At 47.0% G+C, this 12,442-nt stretch overlaps 1 protein-coding gene across 1 annotated transcript; it reads left to right on the top strand.

Moving 5' to 3' along the window:
* Positions 1 to 925: 925 nt before the first annotated feature.
* LOC110469881 (nucleolar RNA helicase 2) lies at positions 926 to 12,220 on the top strand. Its single transcript, XM_021529069.3, has 15 exons — positions 926 to 1,309; positions 1,422 to 1,691; positions 2,788 to 2,863; positions 3,822 to 4,000; positions 5,149 to 5,266; positions 5,912 to 6,097; positions 6,762 to 6,907; positions 7,165 to 7,314; positions 8,109 to 8,270; positions 8,829 to 8,948; positions 9,374 to 9,447; positions 10,204 to 10,363; positions 10,907 to 11,041; positions 11,421 to 11,465; positions 11,906 to 12,220. Exons 1-15 carry the CDS (start codon positions 926 to 928, stop codon positions 12,083 to 12,085), a joined length of 2,385 nt encoding a protein of 794 aa, XP_021384744.3. The 3' UTR covers positions 12,086 to 12,220.
* Positions 12,221 to 12,442: the final 222 nt, after the last annotated feature.

Here is a 12,442-nt window from a genome sequence, read left to right as displayed (position 1 = left end):
GGCCACCGAGCACCCGGGCTTGCGCATCCCCGAAATCATTAAAGTCTCTCAAGAGTGTCATTATCGGCCTGTTGCAGACCGGGCAGCGAGCCCGGCTTGGTGGGCAAGCAGGGGAGTCCCGTGAGGGGCGGTCCTGAAAGGAGCCCGGCGGAGCGGACACTGAGGGGAGCCCTGTGAGGGGAGCCCCGTGGAAGGAGCTCGCGGAGCGGACACTGAGGGGAGCCCTGTGAGGGGAGCCCGCCGGAGCGGACACTGAGGGGAGCCCCGTGGAAGGAGCCCGGCGGAGCGGACACTGAGGGGAGCCCTGTGAGGGGAGCCCCGTGGAAGGAGCTGGCGGAGCGGACACTGAGGGGAGCCCTGTGAGGGGAGCCCCGTGGAAGGAGCTGGCGGAGCGGACACTGAGGGGAGCCCCGTGGAAGGAGCTCGCGGAGCGGACACTGAGGAGAGCCCTGTGAGGGGAGCCCGGCGGAGCGGACACTGAGGGGAGCCCTGTGAGGGGAGCCCCGTGGAAGGAGCTGGCGGAGCGGACACTGAGGGGAGCCCCGTGAGGGGAGCCCCGTGGAAGGAGCCCGGCGGAGCGGACACTGAGGAGAGCCCCGTGAGGGGAGCCCCGTGGAAGGAGCTGGCGGAGCGGACACTGAGGGGAGCCCTGTGAGGGGAGCCCCGTGGAAGGAGCTGGCGGAGCGGACACTGAGGGGAGCCCCGTAGAAGGAGCTCGCGGAGCGGACACTGAGGGGAGGCCCGTGGAAGGAGCTGGCGGAGCGGACACTGAGGGGAGCCCCGTGAGGGGAGCCCCGTAGAAGGAGCTGGCGGAGCGGACACTGAGGGGAGCCCCGTGAGGGGCCCAGGGTGCGGAGGAGCCGGCGGAAGGGCCGGCGCGGCGCGGCGGAAGGGGCGGGCCGGGCGGGCCGGGCGCGCCGGCCGCATGGGGGCCGTGTGGGGTCGGGCGGCGCGGCTCGGGCTCCCCGCGGCGCGGGCGGCGGCGGTCCCGGCGGGCGGCGGCGGGCGGCGGCTGGGCTGGCTGTGCGGCGCCGGGGCGGGCCCGCTGCCGCCGCTGCTGCCGCTGCCGCCGCTCCTGGCCCGCGGGCCGGCCCGCCCGCCTCACTTCCTGCGCGCCGGGGCGGGGCGCGCGTCCTGGGGCCGCCGCGCCGAGACCGGCCCCGGCACTGGCAGCGGCGCTGCCGCCGCGCACCGGCCCGGGGAGCAGCCGGCAGCCATGCCCGCCGCCGAGCCCGAGCACAGCCCCGCCGAGCCCCAGGCGCCGGCCGCCGCAGAGTCGCTGCGCCGCGGGCGCCGGAGGAAGGGCAAGGTGGGAGCGCCACGTGCGGCCGCGGGTGCGGCCATTTTGTCCGGGCTTGGGGTCTTGAAGCCGGCAGGGGGAGGGAAGGGGTTCCCTCCGTGTGACCGCGGCTCTCCCGCAGCAGGACGAGACGCCGGGGAAGAAGGTGAAGCAGCAGGTGAAGGCGAAGCGGCGCGGTAAGGCCGAGGTCGAGCAGGCGCAGCCTGAGGAGAGCGGGGGGGAGGACGGCGACTTCGAGCCCCCCGTGCCCAAGAAGACGAAAAAAGTCAAGGAGAAGATCAACGGTTTGGTAGGAGAGAGCGACGCGTCCCAGCAGGCGGTGAAATCTGCCTCCGCTGTGAGCAGCGGCGTGGCATCCCCGGCTGCCCGAGAGCGGGACAGCGACGCCGAGGTAGGGATGCTCTGCCAGCAAACCCTTTGTCTCGGTTAATGAACGTTCTGTAATTAGTGAGCTTGATAAACACGTGCTGTGCGCTCTGTGGGACAGTGTGGAAGCGCGGCGCATCTGTCGGCGCTTTGCCGCTGTCCGCCTCAGTCGCGGCATGGGGAGTGCCGGGCACCCCGCCTCTCATCCTGCTCGGCCTAGGGCGGTCGGTGAGGCTCGGTGGTGCCTGCACCAGCTCGTGGGAGCTGCTCTCCACGTGCTTTCCCCCAGCCGGGAAGTTCCCAGCGGTGCAGCGTGTCCTGCAGGGAAGGCGGCTGGCAGGGGAGCAGTCCGCACGTGTGCTGCTCTTCGTGTCGCAGCTTGTTGATGTCCCACAGCTCAAGGGTTTGTCCCCGCTGCACAGGCAGCCGCGCTCCAGAACCGCGCTGTGCTTTGTGCTGTGCTTTGTGCTGTGCTTTGTGCTGTGCTTTGTGCTGTGCTTTGTGCTGTGATGCGTTTTCTCTCTCTGATGGCAGCACCGCTGAAGAAGTATTGGCCAGGTGTTCTGTAATTGAAAGCCACAGTTATGCTCATTAATTCATACTGCTCACACAAACGTGCAGGGGCCTTTCTGGGGGTAGTTTTGTGTCTAAGGTGGCAACATGAGTCCAAAGAGTCCATTGTACCTCAGGTGTAACGATGTGACCTATTGGATCTCTGAAGTAAAAGGTGAATTTTGTGTTTTGAGTACACTCGGGTAAAGTTTGAAGCTCTTTGCGTGGTGTACCACATAGGTGTCTTCTAGAGGGAAAATCCTGCTTTGCACAGTGAATTGTGACACCAGATACGTTTTCTTGTGAAAAACAGTTTTCTCATGGTTTCAATGGACTTTTATTAAGATTCTTAACAAATAGTTTCAATATCCTGACTTACCAAGCATATATGTACAAGTGTCTACATCAAAGGGGTTTTCTTTCTAATTGAATAGAAAAGAGGCATCTGGTTAAATTGTGCTTGTAAAGAAAATGCACAGCTTCTATTGAGTGTCTGTGTAGGGTACATTCTGTGCTCACCTTGAAGGGACACTAAGTCTTTTTTCTGTGTTTTTTTTCGATTGTATTAGGAGCTGACAGAAGAAGCAAAAGAAGGCGCCTTCTCTAATTTTCCTCTCTCACAAAACACTATCAACCTTCTCACAGGTTAGTTCGTGTGGTAAGAGACATTTCTGTAAATGTTTGGTGAGAACAAACTGTTACTTGCATAAGCCAAAAGCAAATATTCCTAAATTGTGTTACATTTGCATGGTAAAGATGGCATGAGCAGTCACTGTATACTCAGAGAATATGCTGTTAGTAGGAAAAAAGTTTTCTGCTTTATTCAATTTCAGATGCCTTAATATGAGATTATTCTTCATGGAGTGGTTATTCCTAGATAGACATTCTAGAGACACATTTCTCATCAGCATAATTCTGTATACCTCCTGTTCCTGTGTCTGCTGTCTACAATATTGCTTCTTAGGCAGGCCTAATGGAGTTTTGTATCTGAAGACTTAGCTTTGTGTGAACAGATTTTCAATTCTTTAAACAGATTGTTTATTCTCATAGTTTGGGGCATTTTCATCTCTCTTTGTGGTTAGTTTTGTTGAGGAAGTAATTGCTGCAGGGTTCTTGTCCCCGGTGTTGGGTAGGTGTGCAATTCTTGTGAGTTGGAAAAAATTCTCCTTGTTGCTTTGTTTTCCTTGCTCTGAAGTTTCTTTTGGATGGGCTGTTTCACTTCCACTGTGCAAAGTCTCTTTGAAGTTTTAGAATGTTTTGAAATAAACGATGTCACCTTACCTTCAAAACCCAGCTAACCACAAAATCTTGAGCTGTATCAGAAAAAACGTGTTGGGTTTTTTCCTTCCCCTCCTATTGTCTTAAACTGTACATCACAAGAAGGCTGTTTCATCATGGATACTCAACACTTACTGTGTGGGTGGAGCATCTTTTGATCTAGAATAGAAGTAAAACACAAAGATACATGGTTTTCTTCTAAGCTGCAATTTCTGTTGTGTGCAGGATTTGAAGTGGTGTGCCCTTCATGTCTGGGCAATTTATACATGAGGACTTCTAATTGTTACTTCACCTTTTAGTGAAACCTCTTTCAATTATCTTGCAGCTCGAGGTATAAAATACCTGTTCCCTGTGCAAGTGAAGACTTTCCAGCCCATATATGATGGCAAAGATGTAATTGCTCAAGCTCGAACAGGAACTGGGAAAACCCTTTCCTTTGCTCTTCCACTGGTTGAAAAGCTTCAGAGTGTCACACAGGATGGGAGAAGAGGCCGTGCACCAAAAGTAACTTACACTTCAGGGTTTACACTAAAACCTTAGAGCATGGCAGGTCTTGAAAGTGATTTTACTGTTGCTTTGGGGCTTTCTGTTGGGGACTTTTTTGTCCTTTACTGGTTTTTGTAATAGTGAGTACTTTGCTCAGATCAGGAGATAGTGTGACAGTTTTGCAGCATCACAGTAATGACACGTTCTGTGTTTAGGGTGCCCTGTGACTGTGTTTGGGCAAACGGGGCACTGCAGCAGTGTCTAGGGAGCTCCCAGGCTGCTGTCCTTGGGCATGTAGCATGCAGCTTTGGGGTTCAGTCCCCTGCCTCTTCTGAGGAGGTGTTTGACTCACCTGGACTTGTCTCTGTTATCTGGGGTTGTTTCTTACTGTAAATTCCATGGTGATAACTGAAGGATTTTGGCTTCCCTCCCCCATGTCTGGATACTCAAGGGATACAAGTGGAGTTTAGGAGGGATGGAATTGGTAACCTGGTGCCAGTGATCAGACACCTGTTCCCATGCATTGCAGAGCATATATTTAACATTAGGCTGTAGAAATATATACAGTCTGCAGAATTGATAAACCTGCTTTATGTGTTTGTTTTACTAACTATAAAGGCAATGTAAATTTTAAAATCTTACTGCCTGAAAGATTTTAAGAGATTATTAATTCAGCTCTTTGTTCTGCTGGTTCATTCTTAAATTTTAGGGGGAGGGGTAGACATTGGAGGAAGGCAGGTTGGTGGAGAAAAGGAAGGATGTATGGCTGGAGTGTATCACACTACGTATCTTTAAAAATCTTAGTACACCAGATTTAGTGACTGTTCCTACCCTTTAGCGCTTAGCTGCACTTTCGTTGCCCTTGGTAATGTTGCTGAAGTGTCTTTTATCTGGCTTTAACATAAGAAAGAAAATTACTGGTGTTCTAGTCTTGGTTACCTTGTAGCACTTTCCCTTGTTCCCTCTTGCTGGCTCTGAGGCTCCTTGTGCAGGCTCCAGGTGGCAGGGAATATTAATAGGATGGTGGGAAGCTGTGGGCACCTCTGCAGCAAGTGTAGAATGAAGACAGGAGTGCAAGCTGTTTGACATGAAGTAAACTCTTCTCCTACACCTTCTTCCAAGCACAGTTGCATTTTTGTCTCTCTCATGTTTTTCTCTCCCTTCAGGTGCTGGTTCTTGTTCCAACCAGGGAACTGGCCACTCAGGTAGCCAAAGACTTCAAGAATCTCACAAAGAAACTGTCAGTTGCTTGTTTTTATGGAGGAACTCCATACAAAGAACAGCGTAAGTAACTGCCAAGGAATTACTAATGGATTGGAGCTAACTTTCTTCAAAGGCACTCCATAAGTAAAAATGGGCTTTTTGCTGCCTCAGACTTTGAGTTTGGTTAGGAACTCAGTTGGCGTGTCTTTTGAAGGAAGCACACAGCCTGTGTTGAATTATTTTAGTTCCAATAAATCTTCAGGGAAAAGAATGGTTGTAGTTCTGTGAAATGTCTAGTCCTGTTAATTTTTTCTTTATTGTGTTTTTGTGTGGACATAGACCAGGACTAGATGAGAGTCCATGGAAAGGGGAGATCTGTTTGTGTGCCTGTGGCTCTGTGTCTCCCCAGAGGCAGCTGTGACCAAGTTTAGCTGGAAAACAGAAGTGTTTCCATGTAGTAGGGCTCTGAAGGTTCTAATGTCAGTTGATTGTTGCTTGGGAATTGCTGTATTTCCCTGTAACTTTAGTGAGGTTTGGCTGGTACTCCTGACAGAGCAGCTTGGACTACAGTTAACTTCAGTGTCTGTTACTTTGGATGTTGTGCTTTATTCTGAGGTTAAAGGGCAGCAGCTTTTTGCTTCTGAAATGAGAGGTGTTGCTGTTGCTATCTTTTTATCATGCTGTCTCTTAGCAGTCTGACACTGTCCTTGTTTCTCTGTCTTCCAGTTGATCTCCTTAAAAGTGGCATTGATATTCTGGTGGGAACTCCTGGCCGGATCCAAGACCACATTCAGAACAGCAAGCTGGAGCTTTCCAGTGTGAAGCATGTTGTTTTGGATGAGGTGGATCATATGTTGGACATGGGCTTTGCTGAACAAGTGGAAGAAATCTTGGGATCGTCCTACAAGAGAGGTGAACTAAGACATCAGGAGAGGAATAGGGGACAATGCAAAAAACACAGTTAATGCTGCTTTAGAAACTTCTGGTGCATCTCTAACTTAAACTCTCTGTGTGGTGCTAGAAAAGGGTGGAAAAGGTTCAAAGAGAGGTGACAGAAGGCTGAACGGCTGGACTGGCATCTCTGGAAGGAGCAAAGTGAAAAAACCAGCAAACCCAACTCCCTAGTGTTCCTCATCCTGAGTGAGGTGACTTGAGTAGAAAGTTAGGGTTATGGTCTGTCTGTACACTTGTCACCACATAGAGCTGACAGTGAGGGACTATATTTGCTCTTTTATGATGTAGTGGGTGTTCAGCAAAGCTGTAAGGTACCAGGTATGGTGCAGAAGGATGTTATTTTAATGTGTGAAACTCCTTGCCACATTTCAGTAATGTCCCAGAATTTTGGAAAAGGCTTGAATTACTGGAAGTAGAAATCTCAGCAAATACTAAGAGCAAGACTTATCACTATGGCTTTGAAAGCCATGAAAAGCTGATAGCTGGCAGTGTTTCTTCACATCTTGTACAGACTTAGTGCACATAGAAATCTGTCAGCGTAAGAGCAACTCTTGCTTTTTTTATCAGTTTTCAAGTGTCAGGATCTTTTGAGATACCTGAAGTCGATGGCCTTTCCTTGCAGGCTCCGAGAACAACCCACAGACGCTGCTGTTCTCTGCAACTTGTCCACGATGGGTTTATGATGTAGCAAAAAAATACATGCGAGATGAATATGAACAGATTGACCTGATTGGAAAGAAGACTCAAAGGACAGCCACAACTGTGGAAGTGAGTTCTGCTGCAGAGAAGTGCAGATCCTGAGAGCAAGTGGCCTTGATAACATGGGTTATGCATTGATTTTATAAATAGGTGTGTGGAATGACTTTTCACATAGCCGACACACAGATTTTGTAAGCAAAGCTTTCATGTGGGACCTGTTGTTTGCAAGCTTAAAAAAAAATTAAAATGCTTCTTTTGTTCATGCTGTCCGTCCTGTGTGTGTGTGTCTCAGATTAACATAGGTTTCTTGTTTCTTTCCCAAACAGCACTTGGCCATACAGTGTCGCTCATCTCAGAGGGCAGGAGTTCTTGGGGACATCATCCAGGTCTACAGTGGCAGCCATGGGCGGACCATTGTCTTTTGTGAGACCAAAAAGGAAGCAAATGAGTTGGCTATGAATGCTTCTCTCAAACAGGTACCAGGGCTGAGTGGTTGGGATTGCCAGGCGTTGAATGCCCTGAAGTAAATAGGAGGTTGCAACTGTGTAGAGAAAATTGTTCCTGTGCATGATTTTAAGACTTGTTTCTAAAAATTCAGCTTTGAAGTTAAAATATCCTCGTGACAGAGATGATGAATTTATTCCTTTGGCTTTAAATTAGTGTAGGAATGGATCAATAGGAAATACACAGCCTATGCTGAATAACCAGGAGATAGTAATAATTGCAAGAAACAGGAGCTAGTGTAATGGACAAGTCCCATCTTGTGTTAGTGTGCTTTTTGGATTCCCATTTATTAATGGCATTTGGTCTTTGAACAGTCATTTAGAAAAATCCAATATGGTAGAATGAGATGTCTTGTTGCCCTTGGAAGGTTTACCAAGGTGATCTGTTGAGAAGTCTTTTGTGCTTGCTTGAATTACTGCCCTTTTTCTGAATGTGAGGAAAAGTGCTGCATAATTCTCAGAGAAAATCCTGTTTGATAATAAATGTTGATTTATGGAGAGTAAACAGTGATGGGAATACATGGTTTGCCTATGTACCATCCACATTAAAAAATTGCAGCAATAATTTCTGCTTGTTAGCCATGCTGCTTTCACAGTAAATCCCAGAGAAGGATCAAATAAAGTAGGATGCTTTATATTCCTTTGGTATCAGCTATGTAATTATTTTCTGTTGCTCTGCACAGTGTTTTGAGGTTTGCAGTTACTCTTTAGATGCTGCAGCCTAGACTCCCATTAAATGTCATGTTAATGGCTTGTTTTACTGACAGGATGCCCAGTCCTTGCATGGTGACATTCCACAGAAACAGAGAGAAATCACATTAAAAGGCTTCAGAAATGGTGTGTTCGAAGTGCTGATTGCAACAAATGTAGCTGCCCGTGGTTTGGATATTCCTGAGGTTGACCTTGTTATACAGTGCTCACCACCAAAAGTAAGTCATTAGAGGAAACTAAAATTGGATTAGCTTTATTTTGGTGCCAGAATAGTGGGTTATTCCTTTGTTTCATCAGAAGTATGTTCTGTTCCAATTAATTTTTGAATTAATGAATGTTTTGTAAATGTGAGGCCTAAAATTTCATAGTTATAGTTTTTCAGTTTGAGCTTTGATTAAAGTCTTGGGTTTTGTTTACTCTGGAAACTCACAGGTTTTGACATTGTGAAACTTTCCTGAATTCTTTCTGCATGTTGCTGAGTTTCATAAAAATTCTAAAATATTTTTGCTGCTTTTTTAATCTTTTGCAACTCCAGTGGAACATTTTATTTAGAAAACTTAAAATGTCTGTCAGCAGTGTTTGTTAAAGCTGAGCAGCATACTTTGGGTGGGGGAGCACATGCAATCCTGAGTGGTTTATGTGTAATTGTAAGTTTGGGTATAAACACATAATGTGTCACTCCTTAGGCTTCTGAGTTTGAATTTAGCTTGTGTTTAATCTGAAATGTCAGCAGTTTAAATAACATAGTTTTCTCGTGTTGATCTGAATTTGTGAAGGATGTGGATTCTTACATCCACCGTTCTGGACGCACGGGCCGAGCGGGCCGGACCGGCATCTGCATTTGTTTGTTTCAGAGAAGAGAAGAAGATCTTCTGAAGCAAGTCGAGCACAAAGCGGTGAGTTGTACCTCAGAGCTCTGCTTAAGGAAATGGATCAGCTCCTGAAAGGACCCTGCCACTCTTGGACTTGGTAATCGTGGGTTGCTGAGTCCAGAAGGGGAGTGTCCGGTGCCATAAACTAGTAGGCCCAAAGTGCTGATATTTGGTGTTTGTAAATGCTTTTGTGTCGGCCTGTTCTTGCATTGCCTGAGTTTTCCCGTGCAACATGCACTGTGTGCCTTGCATCACAGTGTGCATGTACATTGGAGTGAAGTAACTCCAGATTAACAAAGCTGGGAACTTAAAAGCTTTTTTATCACTTTAGAAATGACTTAATAAAGAGTATGTTGATCTTGCAAACAGTAAGTAGAGATCTCAGTTACGTAATTTAGACAGGACTGAATTGTAGACTGCTGAAAATACCTTTGTTTTCTTGATTTCAGGGTATTACCTTTAAGCGTGTGGGTGTTCCCTCTGCTGCAGATGTAATTAAAGCTTCAAGTAGTGATGCCAAAAAGTAAGTTTATTTGCCTGTTCTTGAGAAAGATTTAGAGATGTTGTTGCTCTAGATGCTTAAGAGTTTAATGCACAATTTTAAGGGATCAGGCCTACATGTGAGCATGGCTTTGCCTGTGTTGTAGAAGTCAGCTGCTTTGTGTATAGCAAACATAAGATGGTATCAGTAACGCTCTGTGTGCTGAACACAGACATTTTCATAGAACATAATGTTCTCTAAGTTTTTGCAGCAAACGAACCTTTGTTTATAAAATCAGAAATCAGTGACAGAAGAAGGAATTACTATCAAGAGGGGAAGATGATTTTATCTGCTCAGATGACGTGGTGGAAGCAGTGCGCAAAGAGCAATACTTGGTATAATGAGGAGTTATTCTGCAGTAGTGAGGGTGTTTTAGCCCTGACTTTTGTTTCATTATATTATTTCTGAGGGTTGTGGCTCTGTTTACATCATGCAGCTCTGTTTAAATTTGCTGCCCTGTGGTGGAAATTGCCTTGAAGCAGGTTATTATAATTAGTGAGGATTTGACCAGTATAAAGTAGATGATGGGCATGGTGTTTGGGTTCACAGTGTACTGAAAAATGATGGGGGGAGTGGTTGTACCAGAAATAGCATTACAGAAGTATCTCTTCTTGGATTCCTATCTTTTTTCCCTCCCTACCTTTTTCAGAAAAGACTGATTTAGGGTATATCTTAAACATGGCTGCCCTTCACAATGGCCTTTTCTTATCTCTTTAAACCCATCTTGTAACTGTGTAGGTTGTTGGAGGCTGTTCCTCCTGCTGCAGTGGACTACTTCAGAAAATCGGCCGAGGAGCTGATAAATGAGAAGGGGGCAGTGGCTGCCCTGGCTGCAGCCCTGGCACACATTTCTGGGGCAGCTCACATCCAGCAGCGCTCCCTGCTCAACTCAACAGCTGTAAGTAATGATGTACCCCTGGTAAAAAGGATGGATGCATGAATTGCTTGTGTTTAGGCCATGTCTGGCATCTCATTCCCAGGCTTTTCCTTCTGGGTTTCTGAATAGCTGTTGTCCCCAGGTTCCTTAGCTGAAATCAGCTGTTCCAGGAGAAACTTAAAATCAGTAAACTTTCTTGTGATGAAAATGGAAAGAATTTCTCCAGAGGCTGAAGTGGCAGAAAACTTTGATGCTCTAAGAGAGTTTAACTAATGACATTTTACAATTAATGACAATTTACAAGCAAATAGATTAGTTTGTGCTATTGTGGTTTCCCCCTTATCAAGAATCTTCTACATTTGTCGTAATGCAAGTACAGCCTGTGATTACCTGATCTGTATTTAGGGAGGATGTGGCCTAGGCCCTTGTGTGGTAACCCCATTTTGCACGTAACTGTCTGATTGAATTGTAATTCTTCTATCAGTTTGGGTTTTTTAATCTGTTTTCTAGCAGCAGGTTTGACCACGTTCAGCCTTGATAAACGTTTTTCTCCATTTCCTGCAGGGCTTTGTGACCATGGTGTTGAAGTGTTCAATAGAGATGCATAGCATGCGCTATGCCTGGCGGGGGCTGAAGGAGCAGCTTGGGGAGGAGGTCGATAACAAAGTGTCTGCAATGCGTTTCCTCAAGGGGAAGATGGTAAGGTGGCCCAGCCTTGGCAATGAAGGGATGTGGGGCTTTGTGTGTGTTCACATGTCGCCAGTTTGTGCAGGGATTGAGGCTGGAGTTCTGAAGTATTGGTACAGAATGTTGGTACTGCACTGTTCCTACTCAATCTCATTTCTCAGGAAATGGGTAACCTAGCATGAGTATGCTGTTTATGCATACGCTATTGGGAAAAGAAAAGGCTTTGATATTAGTTGAGGGCTTTAAAAGACTTATTAGATAGTACTCATATATGATGATGCAGGAATTGCCTCCTAAAAAAAAGCATCAGAAATAATATGTAGTGGGATTGGTTACTGAGGCTTTTATTCTTTCATTGTTAATCAGTGCCTCTTTTTGTTTGTTTTTTTAGGGCGTGTGCTTTGATATCCCTGTTGATGAACTAAGTAGTATACAGGTATGTTTGTGTAGCCAGAGCTGGCTTTAAAACCTGGTGATATGAAAACTGGCAATTGCCATATAAGATTGAGTATGGGGTGGTTAGGGAGGTTTGTGGTTTAATAAGAATTTTGCATAGGCAACAGAGTGATTAGAAAGAGCACAGCATAATCATTAGAAAATACCCTGCCATGCCTCTTCTCATTTCCATGATATTACTTGATTTCATTAAACAAAATTCTAAGGTCTTTGGCTTTTCTGTGGTCTGGCCTCTCCAGTGTACTTGAGAATTCACCAGTTTTCTGTTGACTTCATTCTCTCTTGTCCCTTGTGATTGTTTATCGTTTGTCACAGGACTGTGAGGGTCTCCCAGGGGGATCTAATGGCCTGTTTTGGCAGGAGTGGGATTTGTCTGGAAATGCCTTAGCATAAAGTCTGGTTCCATGGGTCTTGTTTCAGGAGCAGTGGAGGGACACGCGGCGCTGGCAGCTGTCGGTGGCCAGTGAGCTGCCTGAGCTGGAGGAGTATCCGCAGGAGGGGGGACGAGGCTTCTCCAGGTTTGGGAACAGCAGGCAAGGAGACTTCAAGAGAAACAGCTGGTTCAAGAGTGGAAATCGGGGGCTTCAACAGAGCACTTGATTGATCTCCCCTACAGATAGTGGGACTGAACTGAATTTTATGAGGCAGTAAAAACCTGTTAGCCTCCTCTTTGTCTTTATTCCTTGATAAAGCAACCTTGTCTTTGAGGATGGCGAAAAATCATGTTTGCTGAAATGGCTGGGTGTTGTGTGAGATTTTTTTTTCTGCCCAGCAAAGTAGCTGCTGCCTGTAAGGGCATATGTGACCCAGTGGGTGTGCCTGGAAACTCAGCCCTGCGAGGGACCAGAATTCATCCAAGCACGGACAGTGACCGCTCCGTGGCTCTTCAGCAGCGCTAAAAAATCGAGTTCTGAAATAAATTTTTGTCATAAAAGCTGGCGTCCAGCCTGAGCGGGC

Source organism: Lonchura striata, chromosome 6 (genome assembly GCF_050655825.1).
Source record: "Lonchura striata isolate lonStrDom1 chromosome 6, ASM5065582v1, whole genome shotgun sequence".
Lineage (NCBI taxonomy): Eukaryota > Metazoa > Chordata > Aves > Passeriformes > Estrildidae > Lonchura > Lonchura striata.
Note: the sequence above shows the minus strand (reverse complement) of the source record. Positions and strands in the feature narration are given on the sequence as shown.

Bases quoted from the DNA above. Each gene is read 5' to 3' on its own strand.
- LOC110469881 (XM_021529069.3), top strand. From the start codon at position 926: ATGGGGGCCGTGTGGGGTCGGGCGGCGCGGCTCGGGCTCCCCGCGGCG. The intron at 8,271-8,828 runs GTAAGTCATTAG...GAATTTGTGAAG, and splicing joins TACAGTGCTCACCACCAAAA to GATGTGGATTCTTACATCCA. The intron at 9,448-10,203 runs GTAAGTTTATTT...GTAACTGTGTAG, and splicing joins TCAAGTAGTGATGCCAAAAA to GTTGTTGGAGGCTGTTCCTC.